Source organism: Anabrus simplex, chromosome 4, assembly GCF_040414725.1.
Source record: "Anabrus simplex isolate iqAnaSimp1 chromosome 4, ASM4041472v1, whole genome shotgun sequence".
NCBI classification, from domain to species: domain Eukaryota; kingdom Metazoa; phylum Arthropoda; class Insecta; order Orthoptera; family Tettigoniidae; genus Anabrus; species Anabrus simplex.
Window position 1 is genome coordinate 235,138,618 of NC_090268.1, and position 20,951 is coordinate 235,159,568.

At 37.9% G+C, this 20,951-nt stretch overlaps 1 protein-coding gene across 7 annotated transcripts in view; it reads right to left on the reverse strand.

Moving 5' to 3' along the window:
• The window catches only part of LOC136871828 (tRNA (uracil-5-)-methyltransferase homolog B), a 132,971-nt gene that overhangs the window by 47,281 nt on the left and 64,739 nt on the right, over window positions 1-20,951 (reverse strand). For all 7 annotated transcript variants that reach the window (XM_068227496.1, XM_067145452.2, XM_067145451.2 and 4 more), the window contains exon 6: window positions 13,212-13,354. In XM_068227496.1, coding sequence (XP_068083597.1) covers window positions 13,212-13,354 — 143 coding nt within the window. The remainder of the gene's footprint in view (window positions 1-13,211; window positions 13,355-20,951) is intronic.

Below are 20,951 nucleotides of genomic sequence, written 5' to 3' on the forward strand. Positions count from 1 at the left end.
AGGCTTGGCAGTGTGTTCACACAAGTAAAGAAGGTACATATGAACAAAATACAGAAAGAAAAAATCAACGTTGAGGTAAGAAAGACAGTCCTACCAGCGCTCCATGGAAAAATTTGTCACTCTGTACCTAGGAGTTCGCTAGTAACTTAGATGGAAGTACAAGATTTAGATCAATACGTTTAATGTTGCCAAGTGAAGCAATCAGATCAGCTTGCCTGTGCAAAGTTTTTGGAGACAGTAGTTTATGTATAGTGATGAGGGTAATAAACAAGACCTTGTGTGTAATTTACATGTAGTTGTGACAAGTATCACTCTAATACACTGCCAATTTACTCATAAGAACAACATTCCAGAAGCTGTTCCTTTAGTTACAAGGCTAGTGTACAGGGCGCTAGTCTCACCTGCAAGAAATACATACAGTATGTGAATACACAGAACCCTAATGAGAATTTAAAGTTTCTACTTAGGAAGAGATGTCCATAGACAATTTTTCTTCATAGGCATTTGGTGAAATAAGGTGCTTTTGAAGCTGCTGTAGTCTTCAGTAACAGAGACAGGACTGACATTCTTACAAAGTTTGGATTTGGACCTGGATTCTTTGCACAGACGATACTATGGAAATTCATGCTTGTCATTTAAGTGATATGCTACTATTCTGAACATGGCACAACTGAGGCAACAAGAGATTTCCAGACTCTTATGAGGGAGAGAAAGAATAGTTATGAAGGATATTAAACTGTATAATGAACTAACATACCATTGCTTTTCCTTGGTTTTCTCAATTTCACAAATTTCAAAACATACAGTATGAGCATTGTTCTTTTTTTTCTTTTTTTCATAATCATTCACTATAAGAACTGGACTTCGACAAGGAGACGGACTTTCACCATTGTTATTTAATTGTGCATTGGAGAAGGTTATGCGTGAATGGAACAAGAAATGCCAACCAACTATCAAGATCGGTAGAAATATTAAACTCAACTGCCTTGCTTTTGCGGGCGATTTAGCATTACTTGCAAGTACAATAGAAGAGGCTAAATTTCAAATTGAACAACTAGAAATTATAGCAAAAAAATGGGATTACAAATTTCATTTGAAAAAGCAGAAATGATGCCAACTTTTAAAGTTGATTTTTCAGTTATTCAACTGAACAGTAATAAAGAGATTAAAATTGTTCAGAAATTCAAATATCTTGGGGAAATAATAACATGAAACACAAATGAAAAAGAAGCAACAGAACACAGAACAACTAAATTTAAACAAGCACAAAGACTTACCTGGCAAACCTATAAAAAAAAAATCTCTTTCGATAAACGCTAAGCTGAAACACTATAATTCCATAGTTAAACCAGAGGCAACGTACACTAGTGAAACTTTATTCAAATTAAATGTAAAATCTACAACAGACAAATTAAAGAAAACTGATAGAAGAATTCTTAGAACAATTATTAATAAAAAACACCACCAAGTTCATGGACAGTGGAGATTGTTGCCTAACAACATTGTCTATCATGAATGTGAATCAATAATATCTACAATGCGTAAAAGAAGAATTTCCTTTTTCTGTCACATATCAAGATTACCAGACACCAGGATATTGAAACAACTATATGATTATTTTTTGAAAAATAAAATCAACAATAATTGGTTCAAGGAAGTTCAGGATGATTTGGAAGAATTGGGTATAACTCGGCAACAAATCAAAGACAGAAAAGAGAAGAGGATTTTGAAGAACAAAAGCATAAGTCTCAAACTAAAAACAGTTGAACGGAAACAATATACTATATGGGACACACAAAGGGCTTCCAGGTCAGAGAGGATGAGAAAGTTCTGGGAGAAGAAAAAGAAGAAATTAACTCAAATGTATTGATTTAAGTGCTCCAATGTGGGCGTAAAATATGTAAATAAATAAAATATTGGCAGGATTGTAATGAAACTTGGCACCCTATTTCTACATTATATAATGTAAATTTTGACCGGAAGCATTTCTTGATATGCTTATTATTTTGGTAGGTGGGGTCTCACCAAGTGGTATGAAGAAGAAAAAAAAAAAAAAAATCAAAAAAAGAGAACTGTACAGTATATTACATCAATATACATGGTAATTACCATGCTGTTAAAATCCATCTAATAAACACAGAAAAATAGTCATACATTGTAATAAAAGTCAAAATTGACATCCAATTCAAATACCTTGCAGAAAAGAAACTACCTAAATGAAAAACACCTTGATCCAAATACAGTAAAACCTCGTTAATTCAAAGTCGTTGGGACTCAAAAATCGGACTTCGAATTACGTGATTTCGAATTAACCGCCAATTCACAATTCAGAAGTACCAACCCTTGCCGCGTTACAAAATATTCTAAGGCATGCAGTTAACCTTGATTCACAGTTTATACCTTTCAAATGCCATGAAAAAAGACCTATTTCCAAAATGTATCCAAGAAGGTGCATTTACGGTATTCAAATAATGCCCTCGGATATCTCACTGGTAAACATAACCTCACGCAACGAAAGAAAGAAAATAAAGCACGATTCAAAGACGAGGAGAAATCTATGCTCGCTCCCATGTGCAAGTGCTTTATTAATTGGATTACTATACTGTATGCATTTTAGATGCCTTGTATTTACACAGAAAGTACCCGATGCCCTTAAAATCGAACTTTCCTATGACTCTATCCTTGTAAGATTTCCCGCCATGGCACTTCTCTCGTACTTCAGAAATGTAAACACTTGCCGCGTCACAAAGTATTAATACCATTAATACATGCAATCACCTCGATTCACAGTTTAAACCTTTCAAATGCCATGGAAAAAAACTAGTTCCGAAATGTATCCAACAAGGTGCATTTACAATGTTCAAATAATGCATCTGGATAAATCACTGACAAACATAACCTCATGCAACGAAAGAAAAAAAATCGCACAATTCAAAGACGAGGATAAATTATGCTGGTTCCCCTGTGCAAATGCATTATTTTTTGGATTTCTTTACTGTTTGCATTTTTATTATATATGCTTTGTACTGGCATGGAAAGTGCCCTACGCTCTTAAAACATTGTGGCTTATCGAAGTTTCCTTTGACGAGGGGATAAAGTATCTCGCTTCCATGTGCATTGCAACGCACTACTATGACCCCCATCCCTCACACTGTACGATTTCCCGGCTGGCAATTTCTCCTTTAAAATCATAAGACCGTTTGACCTCGCATTAAAATAAAGCAATGGAGTTTCACCGGCAATGACAATATTGTTCGGTGCCTACTAATTTATTATATTTGCCACGTTTCTTCGTCAACTGTCGGCATCGCCAGTGTTCGCGGATTCTGTTTTCCCACACACTGCCTGTTGCGTGATATTACGGCGTTCCTTAAAAGGTTGAACACAAAGGAATTCCGATTTCATTCAACTTAGTAATCATGAAGCGCACTGTAGACCCACCGAAGTGAGTGTACGTGCGATAAGCTACCCCTCCACATTCCGGAACGCACGTTCTATTATGACGCGGAGCGGATAAATTTCGAGTTGAAATTACTCTGTAACATACTATTGTTTTAAAATGTAAAGGCATTTTCGAATAAAAAGTCTGAATTTCGGTAATGGGGCCGACATTGTACTTCGAATTACGAATTATCCGTATTTCGAATTAAACAATTGAAATAACATGCAAAACTGTATCTCATATTTCCGGGAACGAGAGCTTCTTCGAATTAGGCGGGACTTTGAATTAACCGATTTCGAATTATCGAGGTTCTACTGTAATAACAATCAAGCTAGCTAAAGATCAAAAATTCAACTGGGATATCTACAATAAAAAAGCCTATCCATAAATGCAAAACTAAAACACTACAACACAATTATAATACCACAAGCCACATATGTAGCAGAAATGCACTTCCATCTGAACAAACAATCAAAGACCAAAAGAAGAAATGGAAGAACCTGCATTAACAAAAGATATAAAAAAGACACATAGTGCCCAATTAAGTCATGTACAAAGAGTTGGAACCCACTACTGATACTATGCCATCCTCAGTCCATACGTAGCATATGCTCTACATGTGGTTTTCTTTACTTATAATAATACAAAACAATTTAAAGCAAAAACAATAATGGTAGGAAAGTCAACTCTGACAAGGGAACATTGGCAATGGTTAAGTCGCTGATCGCGATGGAACTTGGAAAACACATTGAGGTACACGTAAAAACGATGTCGGCATCAATTTTGGGTGCCAACATTCATTAGAGCGTCAACTACGGGGCCTAAAAGTTGCGACATTTCAAATTCCGCGCGATCAAGGATCAATACCTGCTGCCCAATGCTAAGCCGCCATACTGCGTGCTTGGAGACATGCCTCTGCACCTCCTCCCCTCCTTCTGGTTCGCCACCCCACGTTTTCCTTCTCCCCGCGCCTGCCCGTCTTCTTAGCTGTCGAAAAGAACCGGTGCTATACTTTGCGTACCTATCAGCCTTCCTCATATCTCTCCTTTGTAGTTTCCACATTGTATTAATCAGTTTACGTTTTCTGAAATGTTTATGGAAACGTTTGCACTGGGCGAGTTGGCCGTGTGGTTAGAGGCGCGCGGCTGTGAGCTTGCATCTGGGAGATAGTGGGTTCGATTCCCACTGTCGGCAGCCCTGAAGATGGTTTTCCCTGGTTTACCATGTTCACACCAGGCAAATGCTGGGGTTGTACCTCAAGTAAGGCCACGGCCGCTTCCTTCCAACTCCTAGGCCTTTCCTATCCCATCGTCGCCATAAGACCTATCTGTGTCAGTGCGACGTAAAGCAACTAGCAAAAAAAGTGTATGGTGCCTGTTGTTAATTGTGTTTTGTTTCGGTTTTCTTTTCACTATTTTTTAATGTTTCAAATAGACCAAAGATTGTTTTTGTTTACTATCAGTTATTGACGGGGAGTTTGCCTGATGTAACTTAATGTATACGAAGTCATATTGTGTTGCCTTGTAATTGTTTGTTGTTGAACCAGTTCGTACAATAGCCATTTAATTTTTTGCGTATGCAACTGCCATTATACCCAGAAGACTGTAGTGTGATACTTTAATATCGGTACTTTTTGAATACATAGACCTTCGTCAGCTATAATGCATAAGTACCGGTACAGGAAGACTACAGGTCTGCCTGTGATTACTGTATAACTACTGCATATATAAATGCACATCTTTTTTTATTTTTCAAGGCTTTTCTTATTACGTCAAACTTTACTACCTTCCATGTCATACTCATATCAAAGTTGCCTATGCATTAAATTTATTTATATTTGACAACCACTGCTGCAATTGAAATATATTGTGCCTGTCACTGCAAAACATAAATACATCATTTGTAAAAGCACAAATAAAAACATTCTACCTATAGGCCTATTCCTTATACCAGAGTACGCAATAGGAAAATACCAGTAGTTTCAAACTTGGAGTTTATAATTGTTGTTGACACTCCTGATAGCGTACACAAAATGGGTGGGGGGAAGGGGACATAAAAAGATCTGGACCTATAACCAGGTTTTGATATCCCGAGAAGATTTCTGATAATAATCTTATTGTCACTAAGGCTGACAAGGGCAATACCACTGTTATAATGAAAAGAAACAAATATATTAATAAGACTAAAGAATTCTTTTCTGACAGTTCGTTCACTGTTGTTAAAAAAGACCCTACTCAAAAAATTCAACGCCTTCTTAAACAAACTCTTAAAAATACTTCATTCCTTTTAACTGAACAAGAAAAAACTAAATTTATTAGCATGAATCCAAGTCTTCCGTCCGCTAAAGCCCTTCCTAAGATACACAAACCCGGCAGCCCTATCCGCTCGATCATCAATTACAGACCAAGTCCTCTTTATAATGTTTCTCAATTCATTCAAAAGTTTCTAAGAAGTTATTATCATTTTTTGTCTAAAAAATCTATTAAAAATACTACAGAGTTGATCGAGAATCTTAATAAATTTCATATCCAACCTAACCATTCCCTTCACTCGTTCGACGTTGTTAATATGTATCCTAGTATTCAAACCTCTAAATTATACCCTATCATTGAAAACAATGTAGGCAAATACAGCCACCTAAGTGCTTTAGAAATACAAGACTTTATGTCTATCCTGAAATTGGTTTTAAATAATAACTATTTCACTTTCGACGGTATTATCTATCAGCAGGAGGGTTTGGCCATGGGATCGCCGGCTTCGGGCATCTTAGCTGAAATCTACTTGGATTTTTTAGAACATACTAAAATTGATAATAATAATTTCATTAATATTCTTTTTTGGGCTAGATATGTTGATGACACTTTGGTAATCCTAGATGAAAGCACAACAGACGCAGCTTCCACTCTTATCAACCTTAATAAAATTGACCCACACATAAAATTTACGCTCGAATCTGAATCTGAACGAAGAATAAATTTTTTAGACTTAACCATCATTAGGCAACTATATTCCTTAAAATTCAACATCTTCAGAAAGCCTACCCAAACATCTTCCACTATTCATCAAGTTTCCTCTCATCCGCAAATCCATAAAAGAGCGGCTTATAATAGTATGGTTCATCGAGCCTATACGGTCCCAATGTCTGGAAGTGATCTTAAAAAAGAATTGAACAATATCCATATGATTGCTAAACTCAATGGATACAATAGTTCCTTCATTGAAGGTATTATCAATAAATACAAACATCGTCCTATAACCACTCTGAAAAAAAGAAAAACAAAAAATTTATTTATTTTCTACCTTTACGTTCAATAAAGATATTTATAAGGTCACTAACGTTTTTAAAAAAACATGATGTTAAAATCTCCTTCAGAACCAACAATAATAACGCTAAAGTCTTACACAACTCATCATCTGTTAATAGAACTGATCCTTTTCCAAAATCTGGTGTATATAGGGTCAAATGCAACAGCTGCAATTCTTCTTATATTGGACAAACAGGAAGAAGCTTTAAAATACAATACTTGGAACATGTCAATGCCCAAAAACACAATAAATTTTCTGCAATTGGTCAACACATGAATGATTATAATCATAAATTTACTGACATTAAACAAGATATGGTAATTCTCAAAATTATGAATAAGGGACCCCTCCTTAACATAACAGAGAATTGCTTTATAAATCTAGACCAATATTTTAATCCTAATTTCAATCTTATTGACATTTCCAAAAAAATCGAACATTCTTTTTGACCTGCTCATTCAACTTTTCAGACAATCAAAATCTAATATTAAAGGTCCGATTTTTCTTCTATTTATAGTCATCATCATCATCATCATCATTATCATCATCATCATTTCCCTTTATCCAGCTGTAGCCGGGTAGGGGCAAATATGGTTCCTCTCCACTTTCTTCGGTCTTTCCACCACTCCTCCTCCAACACTGTATCCCAGTCCAGGTTTCTTTCTATAATGCTGCGTTGGATGGTATCCTTCCATCTCAATCGTGGTCGTCCACGGCCTCTCCTTCCTTGGATTTGCATTTCCATCACCTTTTTTGGCATTCTATCGTCGCTCATTCGCTTTATGTACCCAAATCATCTTAGTCGGCTCTTCTCTATTCTATCATTAATTTTTTCCACTCCAATTTCTTCCCGGATTTTCTCATTCCTTATTTTGTCTCTTCTACTCTTCTGTATCATACTCCTCAAGAATTTCATTTCGGCTGCCTGTATTCGACTCTCATCCTTCTTTGTCATTGTCCAAGTTTCTGCTCCGTAAGTTGTTATGGGTACTAATACATCTTGTACATAGTATCCTTTGCTTCCATTAGCACATCTTTGTCCCATAACATATTTCTTACACTATGATAGAAACAACTTCCAGCTTGAATCCTTTTACTAATCTCAGCATCCAGTCGAGCATTCTCCATTAATTCACTCCCCAGGTATTTAAACGTTTCCACTACTTCCAGGGGCTTGTCTGCAAGTCTAATCTGACTTTTCCCTTCTTTCTCCCCTCTAGTCATAACAAGAGTTTTACTCTTTTCTACACTTATTTTCAATCCACATTCTTCATCTTCCCATTCACCACATTCAACTGTTCTTGAACCTTCCTGTCGTCTTCTCCCCAAATCACAATATCATCTGCAAATAACATCATGTTCATTTCTCTTCCTCCATATGCTGCTTTTGCTGTTCTCATGATGTCATCCATTACTATTGTAAACAGGATTGGTGATAGAACACTTCCCTGTCTCAGCCCACCAGTTATTTTGAACCAACTTGTCCTGCCAACTTGTGTTTGCACGCAACTACAACATTCCTTATACAATGCCATGATCATTTTTATTAATCCCTGTCCAATTCCTTTTTGCACCAGACTGTCCCAAACTTTTGTCCTAGGGACACTGTCAAATACTTTTCAATATCAATGAATGTCATCACCATATCATTCCCGTACTCCCAATGCTTTTCCATTAGTTGTCTCATGATGAAAATGGGTTCTATTGTTGACCTTCCACTTCTGAAACCAAACTGATTTTCCTGTATCTGCTTCTCAACCCTCAACCTTATTCTACTTTCCAGTATCCTTTCCATTATCTTAGCGACATGGGATATTAGAGTAATTCCCCTGTAGTTCTTCAAAACTTTCTTATCACCTTTCTTGAAAATTGGGATGATTATTCCTTTTTGCCAATCCTCGGGGACCTCCTTATTTTCCCAGACATTCCTGAGAACCCGATATGTCCACTGCAGGCCTACAGCTCCAGCTGCCTTTATCATCTCCACTGAAATTTCATCTATTCCAGCAGTTTTTCCATTCTTCATCTTTCTTACTGCCATTTCAATTTCATTCATTGTAATTTCTTTATCCATTTCTTTGTCAACTAATTGCCTTTCCTGATCGTCCATTGAATGACTGTCGTCCGTTCTTATGTTCAGCAGCTTCTGAAAATACTCTCTCCATCTATTTCTTATTACTTCTGGCTTTGTTAATATTATGCCACCTTCATCCTTCACAAATCTGGTGTTTACTTGATATCTCTTTTTGTTTCTTAAGATACCATACAGTAATTTCTTGCTGCCCTGCGTATCATCTCTCAATGTCTGTGTGAATAAGGCCCAGCTTTTCCTCTTTTCTTCCTCCACTACTTTCTTGGCCAAATTCTTTGCCTCCACATATTTTCTTGTACTTTCTTCAGTCTTAGATGTTTTCCATGTTTTTCATGCCATTTTTTTTTTCTTCACTTTAATCTTTACCCTATCATTCCACCAGTGTGTTTCTTTGTCTTTCACATTTCCTGATGTTCTACCACATACCTTTTCTGCACATCCAACCAGTGCTTCCTTAAATCTTTTCCATTCCTCTGCAACATTCCCCACCTCTGTCCTGGGTACCAAGAGTATTATTTCCCTTTGAAATTCTTCTTGTATATTTTTCTCCTTCAACTTCCATACTTTAATTCTTTTCTCTCTTCTTAATTGGGGTTTTTCTATTTATAGTACTTTTCTTAATCATTCTTCCATATTCCCACATCCCTCAGCCCCACCTTAAAAAAAATCCTTTTCTTCTCCTTCCTTTATTTTTCTCCCTTCATCTCCTCAAGATTTCCTTTGAACCTTACCTACCACCATTTCTCTCTTCAGCTTATCACAACACGCGTAAATTCCCTTATGACATATTTTATTTAAACATTTTCTTCCACCTGACCAAATTTATTTATTTTCTACTGTCATTTATTCAGAGTCAATTTTATGGTCCGCATTGAACTGCGAATTTATATCCACCTTTATTTAACTCCATATATGTTATTCCGCCTCGTGAAACATCCATCGTCCTTCAAGATTCCAGAAGCAGAAGAGCTTTCTTCTAGCATCTTTCTTCACATCGACAATTATTTCTAGTTTATAAACATCTTGAGAAGACAATGTTACGGTACTTCAATTTCAATTGATCTCTGAATGAACAACATCATCGCTTGAAAACCAACCTTTTTCGATTTCCACTTTCACAACTTGTCATTTTTATATGACGTACGGGACCTTTTTTATGGATCTCTATTTTTTAACATAATATAGCGCTTCTCTGGACTCCTAAGCCTCCACGCGCAACAATTACCTAGTTCCAAAAAACTAAAGAGCCTTTCCAACATCCATGTGTTTTGACGTCTATGAATACCTTAAAAAATGACGTAACGTCTTCGAATATACAACAGCAAACTCAAGAAGCCAGCATTCAACTGATAATTCTTCTTTATAACATCTTTTAGTGCACACTAGACTTTTAATGCTATACGGCGCACTGAACTTTATTCATTAATAAACAACATAACTTCCACTCAGTGCTTCGTCAATTGGAAGAGTTATTATTTTTAATATATTGCTACTCAATATCCCACATGGTATGTACTTTTAAAAATACTGTACTTGTATTTACATTGTTTATTTTTTCTTCGATATTTACGCTTTAATTTACTTCAGGCTGATGACCTATTACTAGGTTGAAACTAGTCCCTATGTAATTTAAACTATTTACATTTTGTATTGAAAAGGTGGACCCAAAATAATATATTAATTTACTCTATTGTAATTACCAACTTCCACACAAAATAGAATTCATCATGCAGTTTCCAGCTGTTGGCTAGGTCTGCTTGGAACATAAGCCTCTCGTCTCCTCTTGTCTTCCCACCAATTCTCCCTGTTTACTACACACTCTTGCATTCCTTTTATCTACCTATATCTTGGTCTTTCTCTTGGTTGTTTTCCTGCTGACTCCTCCTGGGTGTCCTTTACTCTGTCATTCTCTTCATGTCTCCATACCATCTAAGTCTAGATGCCTCTATCCTGTTCTGTAGCGGCTCTTCTTTTTCATTTCTCTAACCTTTTCATTTCTCATCTTATCCATTCTTGTCACTCCTATCTTCTTCTTCTTCATCCATTCCCTTTTCCAGATTCTTCTATACTGCTTCTCAGAAAGTTCATTTCACTTGCCTGTATCCTAATCGCAGCTCTCTGCCTCATTACCCAAGTTTCTGCTGCATATGTCAGAATAGGTGTCTTGTATATTACTCTTTTGCTTCTCTGAGGGACATTCTTGTTCCAAACCAGGCTTCTGACACTTTTCAGGAATGCTCCTGCCATGTTCAATTATTTCCTTATCATTTCTTCCACTTTCCTCCCTGATACTTCCCAGGTACTTGAAACTCTCTATCTTCCTAAGCTGTTTCCTTCTAAGCATTACCCGTCTCGTAGGTCTCTCCTTTTCTTCTAATTGTGATCATTATCTCACTCTTTTTGGCATTAAATTTCATTCCATATACGTACACGAACAGACTGAATTAATTTGATTCTTATATTGTCGATCTGGAGAGGTCCATGTAAAAACACAACATTTCTGGTGTTAGAACAATGTATTCATTATGGAAAGTCTGTTGTCTGTTGCAAATTGTATCAACTGATTACCTCATTCATTGCACACTCCCAGATCATATTTTTCTCACCATGTCCCATAAGTGGTTGTCTATCACGTTGGTTCCAATTTCTGCATGGAAGTCTCACAGTATGATTGTAATTCTTTAAGGTATAAGGGTTATTATAGCCTCTGCTATATTTACACAGAAGTTTTCTATCTCTTGGTCCTCTGCAATGATGGTGGGTAGGTACACCTGGACCAGTTGCAACTTACATGGTTTGGTATTGAGGGTTTAAGAGCCACTATTCTTTTGTTGATGGGCCTACGCGTTGTGATAAATTAAACCCATTGCTTGTTGACAACAAATGCAACAACATTCTAACCTGTATTATCTGTGCTGGTGATATATATCAGATAGGAATGAGTTTCTGATAGTCCTCAAAAATTGAGTCAATTTCTTCAGTCTTCATTTCACAACGTGAAGTTTTCCAATCTTGAGTAATCCCCTTATGTTGTGATTTGGTCAATTATTAGCATATTTTCCATGTAAGGCCTGATCATTCACTTCTGCACATCGGTTGCACATTTTACACCAGTCAACTTGGATCCAAAATGGTGCCGAGTTCTACTCGCATCACATAGTATAACAGTATTAATTTCTTGGCCTTGTATAATGTGCTGATGGGATATTAGCCCAGTTGCATGCAGAATCACAACCAGCAAAAATCAATGTGTGAATGCTGCCTGCAAGTGTCTGAAGTCCAGTTCAAGGAGCATAGGTGAACTGGATGCAATATGCAACACAGTCTGTGCCAGGCTGAAGACCTTTCCCCTTCCACAAATTTCAGAATTTCAGATGAACAGACTGGGTTTGTCCCAGGCAGAAGAACTTGTGAACAAATTCTAAACATCCAACAGGTAATAGAGAAGACCAGGGAGTACAACACCACATGTTGTTGTACATTGTGAAATGGTCAAAGTTTTGAATGATTCACATCCAGATGAGGATGCCGAGCCACCTGGTATAGGCCCTACCTGATTCAGCAACTGTACACTTCGAACACAGAGTCTATAACACAATAACATCTTCTTAGACATAGTCTCTACTGCTGCCAGAGTGAAACAAGATTGCATCCCCCACCTCATGTTTTATTGTATGCATACAGTGAATACATCATGAGGAAGTTCTTGAAGACTAGGATGACAGCATCACAATTGGAGACCGGAAAATCAACAATCTCAGGTACACGGATAATACTATGATGACTGCAACAAATGAATATGAAATACAAATCATTATGCAGAAGCCAAATGAATGGAGCAGAGCTTATGGTCTTGAATTCAACAATATGAAGACCAAAGTGATGATCACCCATTAATACTCTTATCCTCTTTGAGAATTGATTGTAAAAAAATAAAAGATTATATTACTAAATCCACACAGAGTGGATCTCTTCTAAAAAGCACTGATTCAGGATAACGAATTAATCAGTTAATAGGAGTGACTTCATACAATTTACCTAACTGGAGCAGGAATATGTATTTTTTTTTACAAATTGCTTTACATCGCACCAGCACAGGTAGGTCTTATGGCAACAATAGGATAGGTATAAGGAACACATTTTCATATACTTCAGACATTAAACCATAACAAGAGAGTATTCATTTGTAACTTCAAATCTAAAGTTTCGAGTGTCAACAAAGCTGACTGTTTTTAAAAACATTGGAAAAAATTTATTTTTAGCAATAAATAATATATATATAAAACATATAATTCCAACACAACTGTGAGATAAAAATAAAGGAAATGAAACAAATGAAAATGGAACATTTACTGAAGGTTCCTCACATACCTTTTCCACACGACCCACATAGAACTGCACATTGTGGATGTTATTGACTTTTGCATTGTACTCTGCATCCTTAACAGCATCCGCAATAGTTTCAACACCTACACAACCCCGGACATGTGAAGATGCCAATAAACTGATAGTACCTGAAACATTGATCAAAGAAACACACACACTGATAATTAGAAATCTCTTCTAAAAAGCACTGATTCATGATAACAAATTCATCAGCCAATTGGACTGACTTCATAAATTTTACCTAGTTGGAGCAGGAATATTTTTTTTTCACAAATTACTCTGCATTGCACCAACACAGGTAGGTCTTATGGTGACAATAGGATAGGCAACTGCTAGGAGTAGGAAGGAAGCAACCAATGCATTAGTTAAGGTACATCCCCAGCATTTGCTGGGTGTGAAAATGGTAAACCAGAGAAAACCATCTTCAGGGCTGCCGACAGTGGACTTCAAGCACACTATCTTCCAAATACAAGCTGATAGCTACATGACCCAAACCACGCAGCCATTTGCTTGGTGGAGCAGGAATAGTGTAAGTTCTGTGCTCAATACAAACAATTCTATACGAAAGTCATATCTGTTGAATGAGGATGAGATCTAAAATGCTTCTATGCATCATATTCTGATTTTTTGCTATCTGATTGAGTATATAGACTTTTGGGGAATTGTTTTTCTTTTTGCAAGTTGCTTTACAATACCAATATAGTTGGTCCGTTATTGGACATTACAAATTTTCCAGCGAACTCATTCCTGGTTGCCAGCATTTCCTCCCCCCCCTCAGTGTGCCAAGTTGGTCTCATTAGTTGGTATATTGCACACCCACCAAGACGCATGGCTGGTGCATACCGTGGAGGTCCTTTACATCGCACCGACACAGATAGGTCTTATGGCGACGATGGGAGAGGAAAGGACTAGGAGTGGGAAGGAAGCATCTGCAGCCTTAATTAAGGTACAGCCCCAACATTTGCTTGGTGTGAAAATGGGAAACCACAGAAAACCATCTTCAGGGCTGCCGACAGTGGGGTTCGAACCCATTATCTCCCAAATACGGGCCGCACTTAAGCAACTGCAGCTATCGAACTCGGCTTGGGGAATTCTCTGCATCACAGTTTGTGAATATTAAGTTGTAGATGTTAAGAGAAATGGATAGGGCTGTAGTCTGTTAATGGTTACTAACTGATCAGTTGCATGCAAATGTCTTACGCTAGCACGAAATAAGTTGTGCCGTCCAACTGCCGAACAGATTAGTTCTAGAGGAAATACACCTAGAAGAAAACCATTAAATCCATTTCTTCTCAGCCCACGGTTAGCTCGATTCTGCTGAAGGCGGGCTGAACACTCATTAAGGGGCTATCTTGATAGATCTTGTCTTGTGCTGCAGGAGAAATGAAATTGATGGGTAGGGAACCTATCCATGTGAAGATGAATAAGCGGGGATTGTCCTTGTCCTTTACTGTTTCCATGTTTGTTGTTGTCCCTTCTTTCTGTTGCTCCGTTTTCCCTCGCCTTAGTGTTTATCCTACTATGTGTTCCTATATACGAGGGCAAGTCAATAAGTATCTGCAATCAATTTTTATAATTTATTACAGAAAGAGTACAGTAGAACCTCAATAATTCAAAATTGGTTAATTCAAAATCACCCCTAATTTGAAGAAGCTCTCGTTCCTAGAAACATGAGGTATGGTTTTACATGTTATTTAAATTGTTTAATTCGAAATACAGATCATTCGTAATTCAAAACTGCCTTTACATAAAAAATAAATAAAGTAGGCTATTTTACAGAGTAACTTAAATTCAAAATTTATCCGTGTCATGATAGAACACGTCTTCCGGAACATGCAGGGGTAGCTTTCTGCACTTTCACTCACTTCAGTGTATTTACAGTGTGCTTCATATTTGCTAAGTTTGAGTGAAATCGTAATTCTTCTGTACTTAGCGTTTTAAGGAATGCTACAATATCATGCAGGCAGTGTGCAGGGAAGCAGAATCCATGAACAATGGTGATGCCGACAGTTGGAGAAAAGGCTTGTATAATCAATTCATATGCACCGAACAATATTGTCAATGCTAATGAAACTGCACTGTGTTTTTTTTTTTTTTTTTAATCGAACTCAAACAGACTTACGGTTTTAAAGGAGAGAATTGCCAGCTGGGAAATTGTACAAGGGTGGGGATCGTCATACTGAGTTGAAATGTACATGGAAGAGAGGTCATTTCTTCCCTCGTCATAGGAAAGTTTCATAAGCCACAATGTTTTAGGGGTGTCAGGCATTTTCCGTGCAAGTACAAGGCATCTAAAAAATGTAAACAGTACACAAATCCAAAAAATAAAGCATTTGCACACGAGGCTCAGCATAATTTGTCCTCATCTTTGAACCATGTGTCTTTTTCTTTTGTTGTGTGAGGTGAGGTTATGTTTGTCAGTGATTTATCCAAGTGCACTATATGAATAATGTAAATGCACCTTGTTGGATACATTTTGGCAATAGTTTCTCCATGGCATTTGAAAGGTTTAACCCCTTCGGTGGCGGGTTTTGGGAGACCTCCTGTGCCAGAAAAGTGATGTTTTTCGGAGGAAATTATTTATTTTTAGGAAGCAAGGAATGAGTAACAATTTTTTTTTTTTGCTAGGGGCTTTACGTCGCACCGACACAGATAGGTCTTATGGCGACGATGGGATAGGAAAGGCCTAGGAGTTGGAAGGAAGCGGCCGTGGCCTTAATTAAGGTACAGCCCCAGCATTTGCCTGGTGTGAAAATGGGAAACCACGGAAAACCATATTCAGGGCTGCCGATAGTGGGATTCGAACCTACTATCTCCCGGATGCAAGCTCACAGCCGCGCGCCTCGACGCGCACGGCCAACTCGCCCGGTGGAGTAACAATTATTAAGGGAACACATTCATATATTATTCAAGGTTAATACAATCTTACATTACACTCTATTTACACTTTTTTTTACAGTAGGTCTGTTATCTAGTTTCATAAAACATCATAAAACATTGGTGTTTTGAGTAGGACCTATACTGTCCTGTGAGCAATACATTCTTATTTCAGGCTTTTGTATTATTCCCATCAGCAACACTAACGCAATTAATTGCCAGATTTTGTAAGAGTTTATTTTTTCCAAAACTGTGCCCTTCCATGCGGAGATTTATTTACAAGTTTTTCAATGCAATTTCAGAATAGGGCCAACTAATTTTTTCGGGCACTGTCAAATTTACAATTTCATCTGTTAGAATCAGTTCAAAACAGTCAATCGCACTCACCTCTGATAATCCTCACACCAGGATTTGCCGTAAATGGAATAATATTAGATCGCACACTATCCCCAGGCTTACACTTTTTCCAAACGAATGTATATTCAACATCTACCATCACCTTAGCTTCTGACGTAATATCTTCTTCACTTTCACTACAATTACTGAGGTCATCATCTAAAGAATCAATAGTACCATTATAGCTACTATCAGAAATACTAATGTCACTTAGAGATTCATCTTTGATGTATTTCCTTATTTTGTCTTCAGACAAACTTCTCTTCCGTTTCGCGCTTGCCATTTCTGTTTACCTCGTCAGCTGGCCAGAGGTTGTATATGTAAAGTAGAGAAGATAAGGCATATTTTAGGCCAGACGCTTCGTGAATACAGCTGGAAATCCTCCCGCCATCTGTTGAGAATGCTTGAAAACATTTTCCAAAGCGATTAGAGTACCCGAGAAATTATTGGGCGATCGCGAAATGAACACTGCAGCTAAACGAGAATTTCTCGGGCGGTGACGTTATGGGCAGGCGTGCGCCACCCGAGAATTTCTCGGGCGTGCCACTGAAGAGGTTAAACTGTGAATCAAGGTGATTACATGCATTAATGGGTCTCAGTGACGTGGTGAGCGTTGGCATTTCTGAATTACGAGAGAAGGGCCATGGCAGGAAATCGTACAAGGATAGAGTCATTGTAATGTGTTATAATGCAGACGGACTTTCTCCCCTCGTCATAGGAAAGTTGATAAGCCATGATGTTTTAACGGCATCAGGTACAGTACAGTTGTCTGCTGTAACTTGATCTGAGTATATATAACTTCTTCCTGCATAAAGTGAGCAGTTCAACTCTGTTTATGGATGTGTTTGTGATGGCTACTAAACAGACCAATCTTGGCATAAACATACGCCCACACAAATCACAATAAATGGATGCAGGAGGGGGGGTGTAATTGACGGAGTTTTCTTGCTTTTCGCTTGGCCTATTGATGTCTGCGGTGTTCTCTTTCAAACAAGTTGACAGCGGTGGATGTAGTGTTCCACCACAGTGAACGGTCCACAGCACATTCTTCCCATGCCTGTATATTTATACCAGTTGTCTTCATGATGTGTTTCAGCTGGTCCTTAAAATGCTTAAGAGGGGCTCCACGAGGTCTACTGATGATGATGATGATGATGATGCTTGTTGTTTTAAGGGGCCTAACATCGAAGGTCATTGGCCCACGAGGTCTACTGCCAGAGCAAAATTCACCATAAAGAATTTGGCGAGGAAGCCTGGTATCACTCATGCGGTGAACATGGCCCAACCATCTCTGTTGATGATCGATGATTGTTGCCTCAATGCTATTTAGCTGTGCTTTGTTGAGAACTGCTGTGTTGGTCACATAATCCTCCCACTTAATATTCAAGATGTATCTCATTTATTGTTGATGGAAGCACTCAAGATTTTTGATATCACGGCGATAGAGTATCCAAGTTTCACAGCCATACAGTAGTGTGGAAAGGACAACAGCTTTGTACACCATTAGTTTGGCATGCAGTTTTAGGTCATTATTCGTGAAGACTCTGTGCATTAACCGTCCAAATGCTGCATGAGCAGCCCCAATTCTTTTATCAACATCTTATTCACAAGTACACCGTTTAGACAAGATGCTTCCAAGATATGAAAATGATCAACCTGCTTCAGTGTTGTGTCTAAGATGGAAATACTAAACTCAGGGAGAGTTAAACCTAGGGCAGGTTGTGCAAGTACCTTCGTTTTTTCGCATTAATGGCACGACCAAAGTGATCACATGCAGTTTTAAAGCAGTTGTCTAACTGTTGTAGTTCTGCAAGGCGTTAGAGCAGGGGATGCGGTGTCATCGGCATACTGCAGTTCTGTCACCTGGGTAACCGCAGTACATCTATGTGAGCAAAGTCTTGCCAGATTGAAAAGGCCTCCATCAAATGGAAATTTAATCTCCATGCCTAAGTTGTTTGCAGATGATTCATGCAGAATGGCAGCCATGTACAGTGCAAAGAGTGTAGGAGCAAGCACACAGCCTTGTTTCAATCCATGAGTGATTGCGAATGAATCTGATACTGAGTTACCATGAAAAACCTGTCCAGACATGCCATCATGAAGAGCTTGAACCAATTCCACATAACGTTCAGGACATCCAAAATATATCAATACTTTCCACATAGCAGATCTTGGTACTGAATCAAAGGCTTTTTCCAGATCATAGAAAACTAAATACAGAGGCTGCTGTTGCTCCCTTCATTTTTCCTGGGGTTGTCTAGCACAGAAGATCATATCTGTTGTGCCTCTGGAGGTTCGGAAACCACATTGAGACTCAGGCAAAATCCTCTCTGAGATAACATGGAGCCGGTTTTATACAATTCTTGCAAGAATTTTACCTGCAACTGACAAAAGCGAAATACCACGGTAGTTGCCACATACACTGCGGTTGTCTTTCTTGAAGATAGTGATCATGGTAGTATTTTTCAAGTCGTCAGGTACTTCTCGAGTTTCCCAAATTAAGAGGATGAGTGCGAAAAGCCTATTCCTCAAGGGTATACCTCTATTTTGTATCAGTTCCAGAGGGATGTTATCAGGACCAGGAGCCTTTCTTGGTTTTAGCTGATTGAGTGCTTTGGTGAAGTCTCTGTATGTGGGTGGAACTGCCATCCATGATTGTTGGGGCTGCTGAGGGACATTACGAAGAATGTCTTCAGTGAAATGGGAGGCATGATTTAGAAGGGCAGAGAAGTGTTCCTTCCAATGCTCTAAAATTTCTCCATTATCATTTAAAATGATGGAGTTGTCAGCAGTCTTCAATGACCCGATGAAGATCACATTGGACCCTATATCTCCTTTATGCCAGCATAGAAGTTTTGCAGGTCATGGGCATCAGTCTTTGCAGTTCTTAAGCTTTTTGTTGCCACCAGTTATTCTTGATTTCCCTCATTTGTGCCTGACATTTTCCTTTATGTTCCAAGAAATGTGATTTCTTTATATTAGAGGATGGATCTTGAAGATAGGATAGATGGGCTTCCCATTTGGCATTGATCCGACAATTTCTTAATTATTTTTATTAAACCAGTCTTGTCTTTTTTTTCCCCTCACAAAACCAATTGTTTCCACAGCTGACTCACGAGGGAACATCGGCAATAGTTAAGTTTACACAAGGAGTATTTTATTACACCACCTATTCAATACAATCCACTGTTGCGTGGTTAAATGAACATAGAAATTACTAGATTTTAAGGTACATGTTTCCCCCCCTCTTTTACTGGGCATCATCAGCCTTATTCAACTCTAAAACAAACATTGTTCTGAGGACCTTATCCAATTTATATAAACTACACTGTTGAACTCTTAATAGTATTGATATTGTGGTTCATTTTAATTTACAGTACAAAGATACTTATAAAACATATATACACACATTAAAATCACTTTTAAAATATTAAAATGTTCATCTAAAATAATTTTGTATCACATTATTCTTAAAAATAATTCATGTCTGAATCTGAAATGAATCCTCTTCGTAAAATGCTTGAACAATATGCAACACTTGGGACCAGAGTATCGAACCCAAGGCATCAATGGATAGGATTAGTATGATAAAATGTGCATGTTAAGGGTGAGATCAGTTATTAAAAAACATAAGGGTTAAAAATGCGTAATCATAGGTTATAAACTTCATGGTTCTGATCTGTATTGAATTGTAATTACAATTGAAAGGTGGATCATTACTACATGAATTTAATAACTGTATTGTAAAAAATACGTTGTCAAATTGAAGAAGATATGGATTAAGTTTTCATAATAACATCCCCGCTCTGTCAAACTAACGAATGTGCAAATTGTCAAAATATTAGGAGAGTTGAAATAAGTTGTGATTACTCATGTCAGGTGGTGGTGGTGGTGACTTTTGTTTTAAGAGGAAGTACTACGAGGTAATCATCCTCTCTGAACAAATAAGTGGAAAAGAACTTTAAAAAAGTAAAACTAAATTATTTATCAACAAAGGAATTTGGAAACGCAGTACAAAATAAAATGAAAAAACAATTATAGAATTAGGCCAAAAGGATTACTAACGTATCAAAAGGGAACGTACGTTCCCCGAGTTACAGTGCACTTGTAATTTATATACCCATGATAAGTCCACTGTCGCACATAAAGCGGATGACGAGATCAGCAGTAGTCGCGTCATCGGCTAGTATGCGTTCGAGTGTTTCCTGCAGGCCAAGGCTCCGTCTTAGGCCAGAGAGATCGGCGCACTCTGTGAGGATGTGGGCCACGGTGAAGTCGGCACCACAAGAACACACTGGGGGGTCTTCCCTCTTTAGGAGATAAGAGTGCGTGGATCGTAAATGACCTATCCTCAGCTTGCATAGTAATATGGCCTCTCTCCGTGAAGGTCGGAAAGAGGACCGCCACACAGTAGTTGTCTTCTTAATTGCTCTCAGCTTGTTGGGAGTTCGG